The following is a 21,186-nucleotide window of genomic DNA, read 5'->3' as shown; positions in this document are numbered from 1 at the left end:
GGAGAGCCTCGGGTAACCCGTGTCTCCTCTGTTATCTTACACAGCAGGCGGCTTCAACTCAGGTGGTTGTGGAACAGCAATGATTCCCCGGGGTCTGGAAGACCTGGCATGCAAGTCCTTGTCCTGGTGAACGCGCGAGCACATGAGCAAAGCCAGCAGTCCCCACGTCACACCTTTGCTGTGACTCTTCGTGCCCCCTCAGCTCGATTGAATAGCTGGAGGTTTACGATTATCTCTTCAGACCATGCTTCCTTCTGAGAGAGCTCACCTGACAGCAATAGGTAGTTTTTCCACAGAAACAATACAAATGGATTAAGAGTCTAGCTGAGATCTGATACACTATAGAAGACATCAGAAATTGCATAGTCATCAGTGCGCTAATGATAAAGGGTATCTGCACACTGCACAGCATAAAGCTTTCTTTCTACATGGCTGTAGGCAGCTGTGGAGGAAAATCCAGTGCCATGACCCAGAAATGCCAATGAACAGGAAGGTGTGTGACCTGTGGGGAGGGCCTCGCTCACACACGACCCCGGTTAGTTCCCATGCCTGGACCCTTTCCTCTGCCAGCTGGTAGTCCTTGAAGTAAGAGGGCAGGAAGAGCGAGGAGAAAGAGAAGTCAGGTTCTTCAGCCCTGGCTCTGAGTGATTTTAGGTCCCATGGGATGCCATGTGCTTGTGACTTTTCATGTTAAACACAAGTTACAGCTAACCTCAGGATGACCTTGTCTTCAATATTCTACCTTTACTTCCCACCATCAAAGTTTTCTGTCATTAAACGCCATCCAGATATTGTTTCTTTTAAAATTGTTATTTATTTATTTGAGAGAGAGAGAGAGCGCGCATGGGCATGCCAGGGCTGCCGGCCACTACAGATGAGCTCCAGGTGTGTGCACCACCTTGTTTCCTCTAGTCAGCTGGTGAGGCTTGATGCAGGAGGAGCCACTGGTCTTCTGGACGTGCTCAGAAGCCCGAGGCTTCCCAGGACAGTCTCTCTCCTGCTGCAGGGGCCGGGCCCTGTGGCTTTGTAACCTGCTCCAAACCTTCATTTCAGAGGCCTCGGCAGCCAGGCCCAGAGCTGCAGTAAGGCTCCAGGCCTACACGTGAGTCCTGGCATTGTGACCTCAGCTGTTCCGCACACAAAGAGGTGGTCACCCTACCCTTCCGCAGGCCTGTAAGTTACATAGGACAGTGGCTTGGTCCCAGGGGGCTCTTGTGGGGAGGTTGGGAAGTTGAAGAACACCCTGGCCTCCTCCACCATGTCGACCAAGAGGGCAGAATTGAAGAAAACAAACCTGGTAAAGGAGTTCTGTTGCTGGGCAGTGGCGGGGGTGGGGGTGGTGGGGGTGGTGGGGGTGGGGGTGGCTGAGCTCCTACTGAGTGGGGATGGGGTGAGGATGGGGCTGGGGCAGGCTGAGAATGCTCCTGTGAATCTTCACTTCCTCTTTCTCTGTTTAGAGCAGAAGGCGGCCTCAGCCTGGGAGGGGACAGAAAGAGTTCCTGGCTTTGGGGTGGGAAGGAAGGAGGACTCTAGCCAGACCCTCCCTGTCATACTCCCTATTCTCTATGACTGCCTCAGGATCCCACCTGTCAGGTCTAAGGCTCAAAATAGCCTCGATGGGCTAGAGGAATGGTTTAGTGGTTAAGGTGTTTGCCTGCAAAGCCAAAGGATCACGGTTCAATTCCCCAAGACCCACGTAAGCCAGATGCACAAGGTGGAGCATTTGTCTGGAGTTCCTTTGCGGTGGCTGGAAGCCCTGGCGTGCCCATTCTGTCTTCCTTCCTCTCCCCTCTCAAATAAATAAATAAAAGTAAAATAGACCTTTATAAAAAAAAATAGCTTTGCTGGGTTATTAACCCCATTATGCAAATAAGTGGAGGCTCAGGTCTAACTAATTTACCCAAGTCAACACAGCCAGAAGAGAAGACAGCTGAGAACAGAACGTGGGTCTGTCCCCAGAGCGACTCCCTAACAGCCCCCCCTCCCCCAGGCTTCCCCAGAGTCAGATGCTTGCAGAATGAGCATGTGCACGCTCAAGAGAAAAAGATAATGCCCACGGCACAGTGGTCAGGAGTAGACCCAGTGCCAGGGACCACGTGAGCCTGGACTCAAGCGCAGCGGACAGGCAGGGCTGCCGGCCGTCCTGTTGCCGGGGTTGGTGTTCTGTTCCCCCAGTCCTGATGCCTGGCCAGTTACACCTTGGCCTTCTCCCTCTACAGAACAAGAACTATAAGACAGTCTGCCAGGAACCGAAGCCAGATTCAACCCAAGTAAGAAGCATGTTCAAGGCCATGCCAGCAGCCAGGCCTGAGTTCCATGGGGAAATGACTTGGAGTTAGGGCCCATTTACTGTTCCTGGTGGCCAAAGACTGTCCAGGGTGTTTGGAGACAGGATGAGAGAGAGACACATTCCTTGCTCTCTCTCACAGACCTTCACATTACTAACTAATCAGATGCATAAACATCATGGAAAATATAGTAGTGAGTTTTTACAATGCAGAGAATGAAGATTGGGAGGCAGAACTGAATAGTTACATTAGATGGGGTGGTTGTGAAAGGCCTTTTCTGGGAGCCAGAACCCCAAGACAAGAGATTGGGTAAGGTAGGAGAATGATAACGAAGGCTTCTAGACAGAGGGAGGAAGGAGCGAATACGGAGAGGCCTGGCTGTGCAAGCGGCAGAGAGCGGAGGCCCGGTGGGCCAGGAGGGGCGTGGGACGAGGGAAGAGAAGGATGAAGGGGACTTTTGTACCAGCTTTTCTTGAGTCCTGTCCCCAGGGAAGGACAGAAACCCAGCGTTTCTCTCTGCTGGTTGTGCAATTTCCACTTTTTCTGTTTCAATCCGCAGACATATGATTACAAAGGAGTTAAATATGAAGGGCCGTTCATTAAGAAAGGGACCACACAGGAGCTTAAGGTAAGAGAGCAGAGCCCAGATGGCCGGGGCTGGGGTGCGGCGGGAGGTAGAGGGTTGGCATAAGTGCATGGTAGAGAGTTGGAAGGTCAGCTAACTTCTGAGTGGTCATACTTGCTGACATGTCTAGTATTTTGATTTCATTCATTCTTTAAAATTTATTTTAAAGAGAGAGAGGGATGGCATGAGGGAGAAATAGAGAGAAATAATGGGTGTGTCGGGGCCTCCAGCCCCTGCAAACAAATTCCAGATGCATGCGTCACCATGTGCATCTGGCTTTCGTGGGTTCTGGGAAATCGAACCTGGGTCTTTAGGCTTCACAAGCAAGCGCCTTAACCATTAAGCCATCTCTCCAGCCCTAGATTTCATTCAGTCTTAATCATGTTTTCAACATTTTATTTTGAAACACTGACTTACATAAAAGTTATAAAATTGCTGGAGAGATGGCTTAGCGGTTAAGCGCTTGCCTGTGAAGCCCAAGGACCCTGGTTCGAGGCTCAGTTCCCCAGGTCCCACGTTAGCCAGATGCACAAGGGGGCACATGTGTCTGGAGTTTGCTTGCAGAGGCTCTCCAGCCTGGCACGCCCATTCTCTCTCTCTCTCTCCCTCTATCTGTCTCTTTCTCTGTGTCTGTCGCTCTAAATAAATAAATAAATAAATAAATAATTGAAAAAAATATTTTAAAAAAAGTTATAAAAAATGAGATAAGAAATTCTAATAGACCCTTCCCTCAGAGTCCCTAAATATTAGCATGTTATCATGGTGGCTTTATCCTGTTGCTGTTTAGCTTTTTCTTTACACACACACAAACACACACACACACACACACACACACCCTTTTATGTCTGAGTTCTACCCACCTCTTTAATTCAACTAGCATTGTGTTGGGTTGAAAATATTTGGAAAAACATTGTGTCTGTACTGGACATATATAGACATTTCTCTGTCATCATTTCCTGAATAATAATACAGTCGAATGATCCTTTACCTAGCATTTACAAGGCATTAGGTTTTGGAAGTAGTCCAGAGATGATTTAAAGGGCATGGGAGGATGTACACAGGTGACATGCAAATAACCCCATGAGGTGTAGGGAATGCAAGCATGAGAAAATTTGGATATCTACTGGGATTCTGCAACCAGTCCCTCAAAAATACCGAGGAGCCACTGTGTATTACTTCCTAGTACACAAGCTATCCTTTTCTGAGCATGGGGTGTGCCTCATGACTGCACCCGCCTTTCCCGTCTCTCCTTCCAGTATATCCCGGAGGGTCTGCACCAGGCCTCCATAGATACCAAAGATGACTGCAGACAGTTTTTGAACCAGTTGAGAGTAAGTTTTCTCCAGACCTTTAGTGTTTTCTAAAAACAGGACCATTCACTTACATATTCACTATATAATTATTAAAACCAAGAAACTAACAAAACCCTTATTCTAATTTCACTACCTCATTAATATTTTTCTTTTCGAGGTAGGGTTTCACTCTAGCCCAGGCTGACCTAGAATTCACTATGTAGTCTCAGGTTGGCTTCATATTCATAGCGATCCTCCTACTTCTGCCTCCCAAGTGCTGAGATTAAAGGTATGCACCACCACGCCTGGCTCATCAATATTTTTCACAACAGTATTTTCTGGTCCCAGATCTAATTCCTGGTCACATGTTGCCTCTAACATGCCATGCCTCTTTTCTTTCCTTTAATGTGGAATGGGTTTTCAACTTTTGTCTTTTAGAACATTGGCAGTTTTAAAGATGACAGATCATTTATTTTATAAAATGACTCCTAATTTGGATTTGTCTGCTATTTTTAGATTCTGGCTGAGCATTCAGGCAAGCCTTCCAATAACTTGTGGGTGTATTTTTTTCAGTGTGTCCCATCAGGAAACTCACAATGTCTGTAGGTCTCCTGAGCCCATTGAGGTAGAGTCTTGCTCTAGCCCAGGCTGACCTGGAATTCATTATGTAGTCTTGGAGTGGGCTTGAACTCACAGTGATCCTGAGAGCTGGGATTAAAGGCCTGTGACACCCTGCCTGACTTTCATTGTCTTTTTTTTTTTTCCTGGTCCTCTTTTCCAGTGGCCCAGGATCAGCCCTTTCCTCCTGCTCCCCTTTGTGGTGGTTTGAATGTAAACTGTTCCCTGTATCCTCCTGTGCTTGAGACTGCGCCTCATACTTTGTCTCCAGCTGGTGGAGCCTTTCAGAGATGGAGCCTTGCTGGAGGAGGTGTGTCACTGGGGCCAGGTTTTGAGATTGTTAGTCCAGCCCCACTGGGTGTTCAGTAGCTCGCTCTTGCTGCTCCCTCTCAGCTGATGTGACAAGATGTGGCAGTCAGTTTGTTCTGCTATGCTTTGCACCATGATGAAACTCCCCTCAAAACTACAGGCTGGAGAGATGGCTCAGTGGTTAAGGTGCTTGCCTGCAAAGCCAAAGGACATTGGTTCGATTCCTCAGGACCCATGTTAGCCAGATGCACAAGGGGTCACATGCATCTAGAGTTTGTTTGCAGTGGCTGGAGGCCCTATTGGGCCCATTCTCTCTCTCTCCCTATTTCTCTGCTTCTTTTCCTCTCTCTCAAAAAAAAAAAAAAAAAAAAAAAATTACTACAGGCATAGCCAGGTGTGGTGGTGCACACTTTAATCCCAGCACTCTAGAGGCAGAGGTAAGAGGACCGCTGTGAGTTCAAGGCCACCCTGAGACTACATAGTGAATTCTAGGTCAGCCTGGGCTAGAGTGAGACTCTACTTCAATGAACAAAATCAAAACAAACAAAAACTATAGGCAGAAATTCTTCCTTCCTTCCGTTTGGGTGTTTTGTCCCAGCAATGAGAAGGTCAACACTACGCTCTCCCATTCAGAGACTTCTTCACACGTTTCTCACCCATTTTATTTTCTCAGAATGAACTCAGGGAGGTGAGGGAAGAACTCAAAGAGAAAATGGAGGAGATTAAACAGGTAACCGGATAAAGGTTTGCGTAATGTGGAGGCAAAGCATACCTTCCAGAACAATGCAATTCCTAATTGTGGGTAGTAAAGGAAATCCAGAATCGCATGGAAGAAGCAATCAAGCTAACTCACCTGTAGTCCCGGGAGGGTTTAAGTGCTGGGCTGCAGAGAATATTCATTTCTTACTTGGTTCCTGCCTAAGCCCAATCCTCACGTGATGAAGACTCCCAAAGGCTTTACACAGTTGGGGTGATGTAATCTCAGCATTAAAGCTGAGTGAGAGAGGATGACTTGGAATTTGGGGCCTCCAGGGACTGGGTGTACCCTCCTTATGCATCGCCCCTGAGCAAGCTGCGTTGCTGGTTTTTATAATACACCTGCCAAATGGAGGAATGGGGGAATGAAGGCAGAAGGCATCACTCAAAGAGCTGCATATGAAAGTCATGCCAAGGCTGGTGGTGGGGTGCTGAGACAGTACATGAACTCTAGTCCCCCACAGACTCTACAACAATCATAATAATAGTAACAGTAATAGTCATTGTGATGATGACGATGTGTGTACAGCATGTGCATGCCGTGTGTGCGCAGAGGTCAGAGGACAACCTTGGGGTGTTATTCCTTTCCTTCCACCTTGTTTGTGACAGGGTCTGTGTTATTTTTTTGTCACTGTGAAGGCCAGACTAACCAGCTTGTAAGCTTTGGGATTCTCCTGCCTACACCCACCATTGCTGAAGGCGCATTGGGACTACAGATGTGTGCACCACTGTGCATCTGCCTTTACATGGGTTCTGGGGATACAACTCCAATCGTCTGGCTTGAGCAGCAAGTGCTTTTAACCACTGAGCCATCTCCCTAGCCCGCCTTCATAGATTCCCAAACACAGTTGTTACCCTTTGCTTTAAACGCCCAGAAGATCCTGCAACTGACTCTAATAACATGTGATATGCATTGTCAAATTATGCTTATCTTTCCTAATTAGATAAAGGAAATAATGGACAAGGATTTTGATAAACTTCATGAATTCGTGGAAATTATGAAGGTAAGCTTTCACTGGATACCTTCCGTGGGCCAGTGTTAAACGAGAAAGCATGAATGAGATGCCAAGCCCTGCCTTCAAGGTGTTTATAAACCCCTAGAAAGAACAGCAAGCTACATTGCAGGCGATCTGATAATCGAGGGTTTGGAGCATGAGTAATGAGTGTGGGCTGAAGTAACCAGAGAAGTTCTTGGAGAGAAAGCAAGTCTTAAGCCTTGATGACTATGTTGGAAGCTTAATGCAAATCTAATTGAAGGCCCAATGACATTCCTTTTTAACTCAAAACAAAACTAGTAGAATTCGGATTGTAGACCTGTGGTTCACAAACTTTAGCAAGCTCAAGAATGACTTGCCTGTGACATGAACAAAGACAGAGGAGCCCAGGCTCATGTTGAGATGGGCCTTGAACTTGGGCCAAGTCCCCAGTGGAAATGTGGGGACTGCTGATGCAGAAGCACAAGCAGGCGCAAGCACACAGCTACAGAAGCCTCCAGAGCTGGAAGCGGACACTGGCTTTACCAGGCAATCACCCTTCATGGCAAAGCCACAGCTGTCCAATCAGGGCACTTAAGGACAAGCAGGCGCATTCAGGAATGGGAACAGGTAGCCTTGTGACCACTTGGCTGGCCAGAGATGTGCTCTGGAGGATGCTAAAAGTCCAGCATTGGGACTAGAGAGATGGTTTAGGGGTTAAAGCACTTGCCTGCAAAGCCAAAGGACCCAGGTTCGATTCCCCAGGACCCAAGTAAGCCAGATGCACAAGGGGGCACACGCATCTGGAGTTCATTTGCAGTGGCTGGAGGCTCTGGCGCGACCATTCTCTCTCTCTCAAATAAATAAAGAAAAATATTTATTAAAAGTCCAACACTCAGAACCCCTCCAGCCTAGAGGAACAGGATAAAAATCTCCCGTGTCCAGAATACAGTTGCTTAAAGCTTCATAGATGATTTTAAAAGAATTTTTATTTTTCTGACGGGGTCTTGCTGGGAAACACAGGCTGGCCTCAAGCTCTCAGTTCTCCTGCCTCAACCTCCCTAGTGCTGGGTGGTCAGGCATTTGCCATCACACCTGGCTACTCCATAAGTGACCCTGAGATGTGCCTTTGGATGCCAACATGGTCCTAAGCACTTTAGCAGCACTAATCAGCCTTGGCTGGACATTAGAATGACCTGAGAGGACATGACCACTCATAAAAATCAGAACTTGTGGGGCTGAAGTCCAGAACCTTAGCTTCTAAATTTTCCCAGGAGATTCCAATGTACACTCAAGACTGAGAGCCTTATTTCCATAAAATTACAATATAATAAATGTGATTTTTAAATGTTGGTGAGAAAGAAATGACATGCCATGATATTAAGTACACTGCCTGACTATTATACTAGGAATAAATAATTCAGGTGGTACTATAAATGGGTGTAGTCCATAAACTGAAATTAAATAACAAAAAGGAGTAAGAAGATGTTATAACTAGTATTTAAATATATGTTATCAACAAAAAATACAATGGGAGAGACCATTAAGAAATGATATATTCGGGGCTGGAGAGATGGCTTAGTGGTTAAGCGCTTGCCTGTGAGGCCTAAGGACCCCGGTTCAAGGCTCGGTTCCCCAGGTCCCATGTTAGCCAGATGCACAAGGGGGCGCACGCGTCTGGAGTTCGTTTGCAGAGGCTGGAAGCCCTGGCATGCCCATTCTCTCTCTCTCCCTCTATCTGTCTTTCTCTCTGTGTCTGTCGCTCTCAAAAAAAAAAAAAAAAAAGAAAAGAAAAGAAATGATATATTCAACTGAATAAGTTTTTTTTAAGGAATTATAGCAGAAAAGTACCGTATATAGGATTAACAAAAACAAACTTGGGAAAAGATCTCCACAAATATGGTACATATAGACTGAAAGGATTTTAGTCCATAAAACATGCTGCTGACCAGAGTGCAAATTTGTACAAAACTGAAATATTAGAAACTTGGCATCAAAAATATTAAAACTACTTGATTTATTTCTACATCTTAGAATTTAACCTAGAATACTGACAAGTGCCAGCATAAGTATGCATAAACATTTTTACCATAGGATTTTTTATAAGAACAAACATTTGCAAACAACCACAATTTCAAACAATAGAGGGACAGATAAATAAATTACAGTATGTCCATATATGAATATTGGGTCCTATGAAAGATAGTGTTAGAAAGAATGTTAATGAGATCCAAGTAATACAACCAGGAAAAGAAGTAAGTAAGGGGCTGGGAAGATGGCTCAGTGATCAAAGGCACTTGATTGCAAAGCTTATACACCAGGGTGCGTGTCCCCAGTACCCACATAAAGCCAGACGCATAAAGTGGGACTTGCATCTGGAGTTCGTTTGCAGGGGCAAGTGCCTTGAAGTGACTATATTCTCGCTCTCTCCTTACAAATTAAGAAAAAGTAAGCAAGTAAATATATAGAAAAAAATACTAGAGAGAAATGTACCACAAAGCCCAAAAGCAGTTATTCTGAGGTGAGAAGATTCGGTTTTTATATTTGCCCCATTTTATCAACATCTTTTATGAAGACGCATGTGTTATTTCTGTATTAACATGCAAGCTCTGTCAGCGTTTTGCTAGTGTACTCTGGGCATGGAAAGGCACAAAGGAAGCTATTTCTGGCAGGGAACAGCTTGGGCACAGCAGGAAGCAGGACAGACGCGACGGCTGTGTTTCCTGGTCAGTGGGGAGACCAGCCGTGAAGCAGGGTCACCTGGGGAAACTGTGAAAACCAGAATTGCATGAAGCACAGGGACAGTGGACAGCGAAGGTTTTGAAAGACAAGCTGGAGCTTGGTTCTGTTATAGCAGCCAGAGGCCTCTGGAGAGTCTTAATCAAAAAGTGTGCTGGGCGCAGCTGCTGGCAAGGTGGCCTGGGAAGGGGGCAGGAGCAGGAGTGGAGTGGCAGGAACACCAGGCTGGATGCTGCCTGCCTGGGGCCAAGGTCTGGAGGGGCTGGAGGGAGGAGGAGGGAGGAGGAGGGAGGAGGGGACATCCGAAAGGTGTCGAAGGAAACACAATGGCTCTTGCTGACAGATTTAATATAGAGAATGAAGTCTCCAGAGACAAGCAGCCATGATGACACCAACACTGTAGTCTGGAGGACTAGAAGGAAGAGGCAGCAATGACAAGGACAGTTGGGGAAGGTACAGGATCTGTTTAGAGTGACACTGAGGTTTGTCAGAACAAAGGGCATTTTGACTTTGACAGTTTAAACCTGTAGGGTGTTTTAATCTCAAGGATATTTTGATACTATGGATGTATATACTTATTCAGTTTTTGTAACATTTAAAAGTGTTGCTCAAGAAACTTCTCTGGGGCTGGAGAGATGGATCAGTAGTTAAGATGCTTGTCTACAAAGCCTAATGACCCAAGTTCAAATCCCCAGTACACAGAAAACCAGATGCACAAGATAGTGTATGCATCTGGAGTTCATTTGCAGTGGCTAGAGGCCTTGGCACACCTATTCTCTCTCACACACACACACTCTCTCTCTCCTCTACCCCCTTGAAAATAACTATAAATTTTAAAAAAAGAAACCTTTCTGGAGACTGAGGAGATAGTTCACTTGGTATAGAACTTGCCACCCAAGCATGAGGGCTGAGTTTGATCCCCAGAATCCACATTAAAAAATGCTTGAGGGCAGGAGAGATGGCTTAGCAGTTAAGGGGCTTGCCTGCAAAGTCTAGGAATTCATGTTCAAATGTCCAGGTCCCACATAGCCAGATGCACAGTGACGCAGGCACACACTGTCGCACAGGCTTACAAGGGGACGTATGCATCCAGAGTCCGTTCACAGCTCGCTGAAGGTCCTGACACACCATATTCTCTCCTTCCCTCTCTGCTTCTTTCTTTCCCTCTCAAAAATAAAAATAAAAATAAATTAAAAAAAACAAACAAACACCAAACCTGGGCATAGTGGCACACGCCATTAATCCCAGCACTTGAGAGGCTGAGGTAGGAGGACTGCTGTGAGTTTGAGGCCAGCCTGACACTAATTCCAGGTGAACAACAAAAGTGTTTTTTTTTTTAAAGATTTTATTATTTTTTTAATTTATTAGAGACAGAGAGGAGAGAGAGAATGGGTATGCCAGGGCCTCCAGCCACTGCAAACGAACTCCAGATGAATGTGGCCCTTTGTGCATCTGGCTAACGTGGGACCTGGAGAATCGAACCAGGGTCCTTATGCTTCACAGGCAAATGCCTTAACCATTAAGCCATCTCTCCAGCCCAAAAGAAGTGATTTTTAATGTGCGTATGTGTGGGCATGCATGCGTGTGGGGAGATCAGAGGACAATCTTGGGTGTCATCTTTAGGATCACCAGTCAGAGGACAAGCCCCGGTGTCCTTTCTCAGGTGCTGCCTGTCATCGGCCTGGAGCTTGCCAATTACGGCTAGTTTGGTTAGGTTATAAGCCCCACCTGTCTCCCTAGAACGGAGATTACTGGTGTGTGCCACCACCCCAAGTATTATTATTATTAGTTTGGTTTTTTGAGGTAGGGTCTTGCTCTAGCTCAGGCTGACCTGGAATTCACTATGTCGTCTCAGGGTGACCTCAAACTCACAGTGACCCTCCTACCTCAGCCTCTCAAGTGCTGGGATTAAAGGCGTGTGCCATCACACCTAGCTAAAAAAGTCTTCTCAGAGTAACTATTCTCATCCTGAATTTTCTCTAAGGACATGCAGAAGGATATGGATGAGAAGATGGACGTGTTAATAAATATTCAGAACAAAAAGCTGTAAGTGTCGCCCTCACTGTCTCTCTTACCCCTAAAGACTCTCCAACCTCTCCTCAGAGAACACACTGCTCAGGGTGTTATCTTAGCTCTTCTGTCCCAAAGGTCTGGAGTCAAGGTCTTCCATGGCCTCACATGTACTAGCAGAAACTGTCTTCCCAGGGGCATTAAAAGCATTTTCTCTACAAACATGACAATGGGGGTTTGTGTCCCCAGCACCCAGACACACGTAGGCCCCGCATCTGCCATCCCAATGTGCCTGCAGCAATGGGAGGCGGACTCAGGAGCATCCCAAAGCTTTGCAGGCCACCTGGTCTGGTCTTTCCAGCAGCAAAACAAGAGAGATCCTGAGAGACTGTCTCAAAAGAGGTGAAGGGGGAGGCCCAGCACCCCAAGGTTGTTCTCTTACACACACATGTGCACCATGGTATAGTTTCATCTCCCCCACACATGCAAATTTACAAAAAAAAAAAAAAAGGAACTGTTGCCCCCAAATCTCTGCCTCTCTCTGGCCCTCCCCCAGTTCCCTTAAAGGACAGCCCAAGGAGCAGGAGGAACTTGGTTTGATGGGAAAGGCTGACACAGACCCCCAGCGGGAACTAGAGAAAATGGATGCACCCGATCTAGCACCATTGTCTCATCACAAGATCATGACGCCACAGAGAACAAAAAAGGATCTGATGGATTCCCTTCACCAGTGTCGGAACTGCTGTGTAAGTGAAGCCCTGCCCACCGCCAGCACCCTGGGCGCACCCCCCCCCCAACCCCACTGCCCCGAGCTCTTGCAACGAAGGCTGGCCCCAATCTGGCTGTTGGCCGTCGGACGCCTCCCTGAGCTTACCTTACCCGCCTTGCCTTTCTAGGCTCTGACATCTCCCAAGTAGATCAATCCTTGATGTATCCACTTCCCCAGTTGCCACGGTGTCATTCTGTCCTTTCCTATAGCAAGGCCCGATGAGGTACCCAGCAGGCTGGCCATCATGGACCAGGAAAAAATGATCTTTGTTGTGCCGTTTCTGTCCTCTGCAGGAGAAATGTTTGTTGTGTGCCCTAAAGACCAACTACAATCAGGGGTAGGTAGAGCCACACAAGAAGGGAGTAGGGACTGCTGGTGGATTCTGCCACCTAGCCCAACCACCCCAAAGGACGTGGCACCAGGAAAGAGGACTCGGGTGCCCGCTACCCAGAAGCCCCTCTGGTGGGGAGGATGCCCTTCCAGCCGCAGGCCTGGCCTGGCCCCAGGTTCCCACCTTTCTCCCTACTTACCAGGAGACCTTCACACCAGGTTTGGGCGCCTTTTTCACCCTTGGCATCTGGAGCTGCCTTCTGATTTACCTGTACCTCAACCCTGATGAGATGGAGTACGTCCTTCCCACCTAGAACGGCGGCAGAACCTCCCAGCAGCTCCAGCTCAGCCTCTCCCCTCTCCTGAGCTGTGCACGGAGGCTTGTTGCCCCCACCCCTTAAACACCACCCCTGCCCAGGCCTCCACCTGGAGATTAAAAGTCTTCATTTAAAGCCAAAAGAGGTGTCACGATTTGGAATACTAGTCCGAAATGTGAATATCCTGGCTATCACTTTGTTGTTGTTGTTGTTCTCAATCAGCAAGCTATTCCTATTGGTTAGTGGGTTCTCCATCCTAACCCTGCCTGGGTCTTCTTTCTTCCCTCCCTCCGGCTGTTCTCAGTTCTACCCGGCTTTGCATAGGTCCCCTGCTCAGAGCGCTGGGAGGCCCTGCAGATAACCTGAGCCCACGTCTGTGTAGTCTCAGAACAGACTCCTGCTGTCCTACCTCCCCCCTCCCCCACATTCTCAGTTTCTGTAATGTGTGTGTGGCCTGGGTGTCGATTCAGAGAACCTCCAGGTCTCAGGTCCCGCTTAACACTACCCCCCTCCGAGATCTTGTCCCTGCTGCTTATAGGAATTCCCTTCTTGGACTCCAATGAGGTACATTTTTCTCTCCTTTTTTAAAAAAATATTTTATTTATATTTATTTATTTGACAGAAAAAGAGAGAGAGAGAGAGAGAATGGGCATGCCAGGGCCTTCAGCCACTGCAAATGAACTCCAGACATGTGTGCCCCCTTATGCATCTGGCTAACATGGGTCCTGGGGAATTGAACCTGGAGCCTTTGGCTTTGAAGGCAAACACCTTAACAGCTAAGCCATCCCTCCAGCCCCTTTCTTCCTTTTAAAGTTTGCTCCCTTTAAGGACTCACTTTTGCTCATGTTTTATTTGATTTTATTTTTAAATATTTTTATTTATATATTAGCAAGCAGAGAGAGAAGACAGACAGACAGAGAGAATAGGTGAACCAGGGCCTCTAGCTGCTGCAAATGAACTGCAGATGTATGCGCCACTTTGTGCATTGGGCTTTAAGCAGGTACTGGGGAGTTGAACCGAGGTCATTAGGCTTTGCAGGCAAGTGCCTTAATTGCTGAGCCATCTCCCCAGCCCCAAGGTTCACCTTCTTTATCCCAACAAGGATGACCTGGAATTCACTATGTAGTGACAAGGGCTTCCACGTCCTTCCCCCACTCCAAAGAGGCCCTATCTCTTCACAGATCTTAGGCGTTTATACCGTGGAGATGAGCCTTGGTCCATTCTGTGCCTAAGTGAGGGAAGAGAGACTTGTGCTAGCTTGAAATGAGAGGAAAGATGTCAAGAAAGCAGCGACTTCATAAACAATCCTGCCACGGGAGGGATTTTTTGGTTTCAGTTTGATGAGGGAGGAGTGCATGGGATTCTGTACTTATCACATACGATTTCCTTTTATTACTTCTCTTGATGAGGTTGACAGTTTCCACGTTCAGACGGTCTAATAATCAGTCACATCCTTAATAGTGACACAGTAATGAGCAGTACAATTGGTGCTGCAAATATACATTTTAATAACAGAAGCCAAATCCCAACACTAGCTCTGCTCGCTTAAGAAACTCATAGTTTCAAAGGAGAGCTAGCAGACATGCGCAACAAAATTATAAAGCATCTAAGAGTCAGTACAGAACTCACAGTACAGTAATGCAATGGAAGCAGAAGTGATCGGAGGGGAAAGGAGAAGGACGCAGCAGGCCTGGTGTGTCTCCTATGGTTACGGTTAACAGAATGTCACAAATGTAACGGCTGAGGGCGACAAGACTGGATCTCACTGAGCTAATATCATGGTGTCCACAGAGCTCACCATCTTTTGGTGGTTTGTTTGTTTGAGGTAGGGTCTCATTCTAGCCCAGGCTGACCTGGAATTCACTATGTAGTCTCAGCGTGGCCTTGAACTCACGGTGATCCTCCTACCTCTGCCTCCCACGTGCTGGGATTAAAGGTGTGCGCCACCATGCCCAGCTGGAGGCCCTTGCAGAGAATCACCTGCCGCCCCCTCATGCCATTTCTGGCCTCACTAGCTGCCTGGAGTCCTGGGCCCATGGCTGCTCCCATCTGAAAAGACGGCTTTCTCCAATGCACTAACTCCTCTGTCACGGCTTCCTCATGAGGTCTCAGTGATTACATTGAGCCCACCTGCATAATAATCCAGACTGTTCTCCTCGTTTTAAAGGTGAGCTAATTAGCAACCTAAATGCCTCATAACCATGTAACAAAACAGTCACAGGTTCAGAGAATTAGAACCTGGATCTCTTTGTAATACATTATTATTCTGTCAACCACTTAGACTTCGCCAACTCTGTCCCTGGCCAAACTACCAAACCCAAACACTTGGCAATGCTGCACTATTTTTTGGAAGGATGTTTTTAAAACAGACCCATTCTAATCTCTAGTACTGTGTATTATTTTGCCATAAATGGAATCATATATTAGATATTTTCCTCAAACTTGTCCATGCATTTTGTTGTCTATAGAGTAGTAGTCCACAATAGTTACTATTTTGTAATAGTGTAAAAATTTTAATTTAGAATATACAATAATTTATGTATTTCTCTACTTTTTTTTTGTCTGACCAAGGCTCAGGTTTATTCAGGCAAGTATTTCTCTATTTTTTTTTAATGATGGTATACCTACCTTCCTTCTTCCGTCCCTTCTTCTCTCCCTCCCTCCATTTCTTCCTTTTTAAAATGGTGTGTGTGAGTTCATGTGGATGTATGGCTATCCATGTATATGGAGGCCTGAGGACAAGCTTGGGTGTCACCCTCAGGAATGCAATCCATATTTTGTGGACAGGATCTCTCATTGGCCTGAAGCTGCCCATTTAAACTAGTCTGTCTAGCCAATCCGGCCCAGAGATCCACTGTCTTGACCTGTCCACCCCCCCCCAACTCCTCCCAGAGCTGAGATTACAAACCCACTACCATGCCTGATGGTTTTTACCTGGGTTCTTGGAATCAAATTCAAGTGTTCATGCTTGCAAGACAAGCACTTCGTGAACTGAACTGTCTCCCCAGTCCCTGAAATAGTTTTAAAAATAATGTAAGTAGGGCTAGAGAGATGGCTTAGCAGTTAAGGTGCTTCCCTGCAAAGCCAACGGACCCAGGTTCAATTCCGCAGGATCCACACATCTGGAGTTCGTGTGCAGTGGCAGGAGGCCCTAGCATGCCCATTCTCTCTCTCTTCCTGCCTATTTCTGTATCTCTCTCTCAAATAAATAAATAAAAATATTTTTAAAAATAACGCAAGTTAGCACAGCTTCTAAGCTACCCTGCCTTATTGTTGAACACCTTCTGGGGGCACCTGGCCCCGAGGAGCATCTGAAAGGCACCTCTGTGTCTGCATCTTTTCTGCTTGGCCCTGCTTTTCTCCAGGAGCTGCTCTAAAGGAGGCCAGTCACCTCTGACCACCCACCCCACTGACCCTTCTGCGGGTCTCATGGTCCTGTTAAGTTCCTGCTTTGGGGCTTAGGGATCAAGTCTCCTTGGACTCCTGGCTGTTTTAAGTCCTGTTCTGCCAGCCCTAACCACTTCCTGCTGAATCTCTGTTACTCTGTCACTGTCTTGACCTTCTATATGGATGAATACATATTAAAGGGCTTATAAACAACAGAAATAGATCTCTGACAATTCTACAGGCTGAAGAGTCCACAGGAAAAGTACACACAGATTCAATGTCTGGTGAGGGGCCCATTTCCAGGTCCATAGATGACACCTTCTTGCTGCATCTTCAGTTGGTGAAGGGTGTCAGGGGTCTCTTGGATCTCTTTTGCAAGGGCACCAATTCCATTCATGGGGACTCTGTCCTTCAAATTAATCATCTTCACAGGCCCAACCTCCTAATACCATCCCCTTGGACATTCAATTTTAATGTGCATTTTAGAGGCAGCTAAACATTCAAACTAAACCATCTGCTGCCGTCTTTACTGTGGACACCCTCCAGGCTGTTTCTCATATGGCCACCTCTGTCTGCTGGGAGGCTAAGCAGTGAACTCTGTCTTGCTCGACACTGAGGCCCCACACCATCCACACACAGCTCAGAGACTGGATATATAGCACTCCATCAGCATCATCCGGACACAGGCCCTTCTGGAAGAAATCAGACTGTTCTAGACTCATCCATTAATGAGGGGAAAGAAAACTGATCTAGAACAAAAGAGAAAGCCCCCGTGACCCTAAAATACAACCTGTAGTCCTGCCCTTCATGATCAAGAAAAAATGATTCAGGTGTCCAGAATCATAACTTGATTAACTGCAAACTGTTTCTCCCATCCCTGCGCTCATTAGCATTCATCTGCCAGCTTATTATTCCGACCAAAGCTAGTTGAGGTGGGAATGCAAATTTGTTTGACATGAACCAATGTCAACATTTCCATTAAAAAAATGAACTTGAACAGTGGTCTCAAACCACAGTCTCTGGCAGGTGACCCCCCCCGAGCCATGGACTCAATTCTACACAGCCAAAGATAAAGTTCCCTGTCGGGCCCTCTAGTCCCTCTCAGCCTGACGTCCTGACAGGGGCCCCTGTTCTGTTTCGTTTTCTGACAGCCAGAGCACAGGCAGATCTTTAGCCCAGGGCTGGACCTCAGCCCCCAGCAGGGAGTTCTTTCAGCCCATCTGTCTACCTGTCAGCCCAGTGCCGTGGAGTAGACATCCGGGAGGGGACCTGGAGTGCTCAGCTCTCCTACCCTCAGCAGCCTGGCCCTGCGTTCCTTTCCAGAGCTCTTGGGGTTATTTTGAAAATTTCTGAGAATTTGGATAAAGTATGAAACCCAAAATGAGCTGGCAATGAAATTTTTCTTTCTTTATAACCCTCCATGACTGACAGATTCAGGCTCTCTCTCTTTCTCTCTCCCTCTCTTTCTCTCTCTCTCTCTCTCTTTCCTGCTTTGGATCAAACCCAGAGCCTCTTATGTGACAGGTAAATGCTCTACCACTGAGCTGTACCCCCAGCCCCATGATCTCTCTCTGATGGATTGTTCATTGGTTGTGTGGGTCTTTCCTAAAGAAGCAGAGGGTGAGAAGAGAGAACATGGACTCTTCAGGGGAAAAGACTACAAGTAATTCATTGATTATCTCTACTTCTTCCACTCACTATTTGTATGGATGGATGAGTAGGTGTGGAAAAAACTCCCTATTTCTGACATTGACGCCATTTAATTCAAATTATACATTCTCTCTCTCTTCTCCCCCCCCTTAAATCAAATGAGCCACCAAATTCCATGAAATTTTTTGTTGTTGTTGTCTGACTTTTTGAGACAGTCTCATGTAGCCAAGACTGGACTAGACCTCACTATGCAGTTGAAGCCAGCCTTGAACTCCTGATCCTTCTGCCTTTTCCTCCTGAGAACTGATATTGTAGACAGGTACCAACCCATTTGGTTGTGTGGAATTTTTATAACATTTCAAATATGTACTGCCAAAGCCCATCCCTCCCTCAGCAACCACTCCCAAATAGACCTAATCCAAGCTCTAGGCACCTGGCTTTGAATTATGGGCATTAGCTTCTGACTCACTCTCTCAACTCCAGAAGCATCTTCAGCCAGGAACGCTGTGCATAGCATTCCCAGCTTCTTCACCACTGACTGCTGAGCTCTCACGTCACCCCCTGGCCAATCGCCTTCTCCAGCCTCCATTATATGGGCTAATGTCCATCCTCCTTAAGCTGCCCTCAACACTTGTATTTCTCACTTGGCCTCGGCGACACTCTCTCCCCACATCATAACTCTGTCTAACTAGCACGCGTCCCTGTTCTCCATTCAGCTGGTCAGTTTCTAGGGCAGGGCTCATGTCGTCATCCTCTCTCCTGGGCATGGAGGCCACACCTGCCTTCGCCAGGTGCTCAAGAAATGCTGCCTTGCCCGTGAGGCTTGTGTGTCAGCCCCCTTGACCTCCTCTTGCACTCCTGGGTTGCCTGCCATGGCCTTAGTCGCATGGATTTATCCGCAGAACGCCAGCATGCCAACAGGGGTCTCCTCCCACAGGCATCCTTCCAGGCTCGAGGAGGTTCAAGTACCCCAATTCCATTCAGGCCCATATCTGGAAGCACGTGCACTTGTGTGCTCCGCTCACACTGGCTGGTGGGAATGAGGATGTTTACTCCCAATCTAAGACAATGCCAGATGTAAGAATTCACGGCCCTCAGGTACAGAGCAGCAGAGGCAGCTGAGGCACTGTCTTCTCTACATAGACGCTGCTGAGGCCCAGCCCAAGCTCAGAAGGTGGGTGAGACCATGGGGAGGGGCTCTCCTCCCCATCCACTGGTCTGTCTTCCGCTTTCTCACTCCAGCTCCACAGTTTCCAGCTCAAGAGCAACAGGACAGAGGTATGTGTTGAAAGGACATGTTTACCTGACTATCCAACAGCTGCTGTGTGTGCCTTTGGGAAGGGACCTGCAGGGAGCCACAGTCAGTCGTTCCTGTTGGTATGGTGTGTTGGCCAGCTTTGATAATGAGTGTGGACTTTCCTGTGGGTCTCAATGTCACCTCATCTGGAGCAGAATGACACATCGCCTATCGCTCCTCTCATAAATACTGTCCCTGTCTTGACTATTCAGGCTCACTCCCTACTTCTTTGTACTACGTGACACTGCCCTTCTGGATAGATCCAGGACCCAGCTAACTGGACTGGGTGGATAGCCAACCCAACTTGCCCAGTTAGATTTCTTTCCCTGGGAATTTAGAGTAGAATGTGGTAAGACTTGGATAGTCTCCAGAGCTGAGAGGTGAGGATTTCACCAAAACAACAAAAGACAAAATAACAACCCTGCTGTGGAAACAATGATGAGGATTTCAGAACTGCCTTTTCTTGGTTCTAAGACCTTCCATTCACAGTCCTACCTTCCCAACTCCTTGGCAGTCATGGCAGTTTTGCAAGAAAAATGAATTTTAATCTATGCTAATTTAGAGAAAAATAAATGATCTATTGCTGTTTTGAAAGTAGGAAGACTATGCATATTAAGCAATCAAACAAGGGGACAATATAAGCATGTTACAGGGTAAGGACTGGCTGTTCTACAGGACAGGGATGGTTCTCTGTAACCTCAACTCATGCTTGTCACCTCAGTGGCAATGACAGCAGAGTAAGGAACAACTGGCTCACCGAGCCCACCCACAGACAGCAGGTGCTGCTGCCCCAGGCTCTGACTCGGCATCACCAGAGAAACCTGAGGGTGAGTCACTTGGGAGCAGTTAGGGAGAAGAGGGCTGGGCCCAGGAGGAGGCCAGACTGTGTCATTCATTCACCGTCATTGCTGTGGGCCCTGGCACAACTCACAACAGCCTTTCTCTTGCTCACAAGCCTAGATCAGCCCCAGAGGGTGAAGATGTTTCTCAAGTATCTATGACCACAAGCTCAGCCTCAACCAACCCCTCACACCCAACAGGCCTGCATGTATCCACTTCTGTGGGAATGGACTGGCTACCCACTCACCCTGACTGGCCTCAGGCACCTCTAGAGCCTCCCACACACCTCCCGTTCCCTAAGAATTTCAGAGGTGACTGCTCTCATGGGCCTTTGACTGCAGTAACTCTGGGATATTGTATTTATTTCTATAGTAAAACAAAGTACAGCCTGACTCAGTTCAGTCTCCAGAATTGAGATTAAGGAGGGAGTGTAAACACCTGTCTCCTCCCACAGTAGAGGGCAGGAAAGGCCAGCCATGGTGCCCACAGGAGTTTGAGAATGGAGAAGCTGTTAATAGTAGCAGGTCCTGCCCATTTGACATCTTAACACTGATAGCCTTATAGCTGAATTCTACCAGACATTTAAAGAACTAATGCAGCACATACCAAAATACTGAAGAAGAATGAATTATTCTAAACTGTTTTTACAAGACCAGCGTTACCCTAGTCCCATGTTGTGGTTTGATTCAGGTGTACCCAATAAACTTAGGTGTTCTAAATGCTAGTTTCCCAGCTGATGGATATTTAGGAATTAAGGCCTTCTGGAATGAGTGTATTGTTAGGGGTGGGCTTATGGGTGTTATAGCCAGTTTCCCCATGACATGATGTTTGGCACATCCTCCTGTTGCTGTGGTCCACCTTAAGTTGGCCAGGGGGTGATGTCCACCCTCTGCTCATGCCATCGTTTTCCCCTGTCATCATGGAGCTTCCCCTTGAGCCTGTAAGTCAAAATAAACCTCTTTTTCCCAGAAGCTGCTCTTGGTTA

At 47.1% G+C, this 21,186-nt stretch overlaps 1 protein-coding gene across 1 annotated transcript in view; it reads left to right on the top strand.

Annotated features, from left to right (window-relative positions):
* Nucleotides 1-1,258: 1,258 nt before the first annotated feature.
* Tex35 (testis expressed 35) overlaps nt 1,259-21,186 on the top strand; it is a 39,014-nt gene continuing 19,086 nt past the window's right edge. Inside the window, exons 1-9 of the mRNA XM_045143556.1 lie at nt 1,259-1,297; nt 2,220-2,270; nt 2,848-2,916; nt 5,806-5,862; nt 6,833-6,892; nt 11,586-11,647; nt 12,168-12,357; nt 12,674-12,717; nt 20,083-20,188. Coding sequence (XP_044999491.1) covers nt 1,259-1,297; nt 2,220-2,270; nt 2,848-2,916; nt 5,806-5,862; nt 6,833-6,892; nt 11,586-11,647; nt 12,168-12,357; nt 12,674-12,717; nt 20,083-20,188 — 678 coding nt within the window. The remainder of the gene's footprint in view (nt 1,298-2,219; nt 2,271-2,847; nt 2,917-5,805; nt 5,863-6,832; nt 6,893-11,585; nt 11,648-12,167; nt 12,358-12,673; nt 12,718-20,082; nt 20,189-21,186) is intronic.

The sequence above is a fragment of the Jaculus jaculus genome, chromosome 1, assembly GCF_020740685.1.
Source record: "Jaculus jaculus isolate mJacJac1 chromosome 1, mJacJac1.mat.Y.cur, whole genome shotgun sequence".
Classification (NCBI taxonomy): domain Eukaryota; kingdom Metazoa; phylum Chordata; class Mammalia; order Rodentia; family Dipodidae; genus Jaculus; species Jaculus jaculus.
Note: the sequence above shows the minus strand (reverse complement) of the source record. Positions and strands in the feature narration are given on the sequence as shown.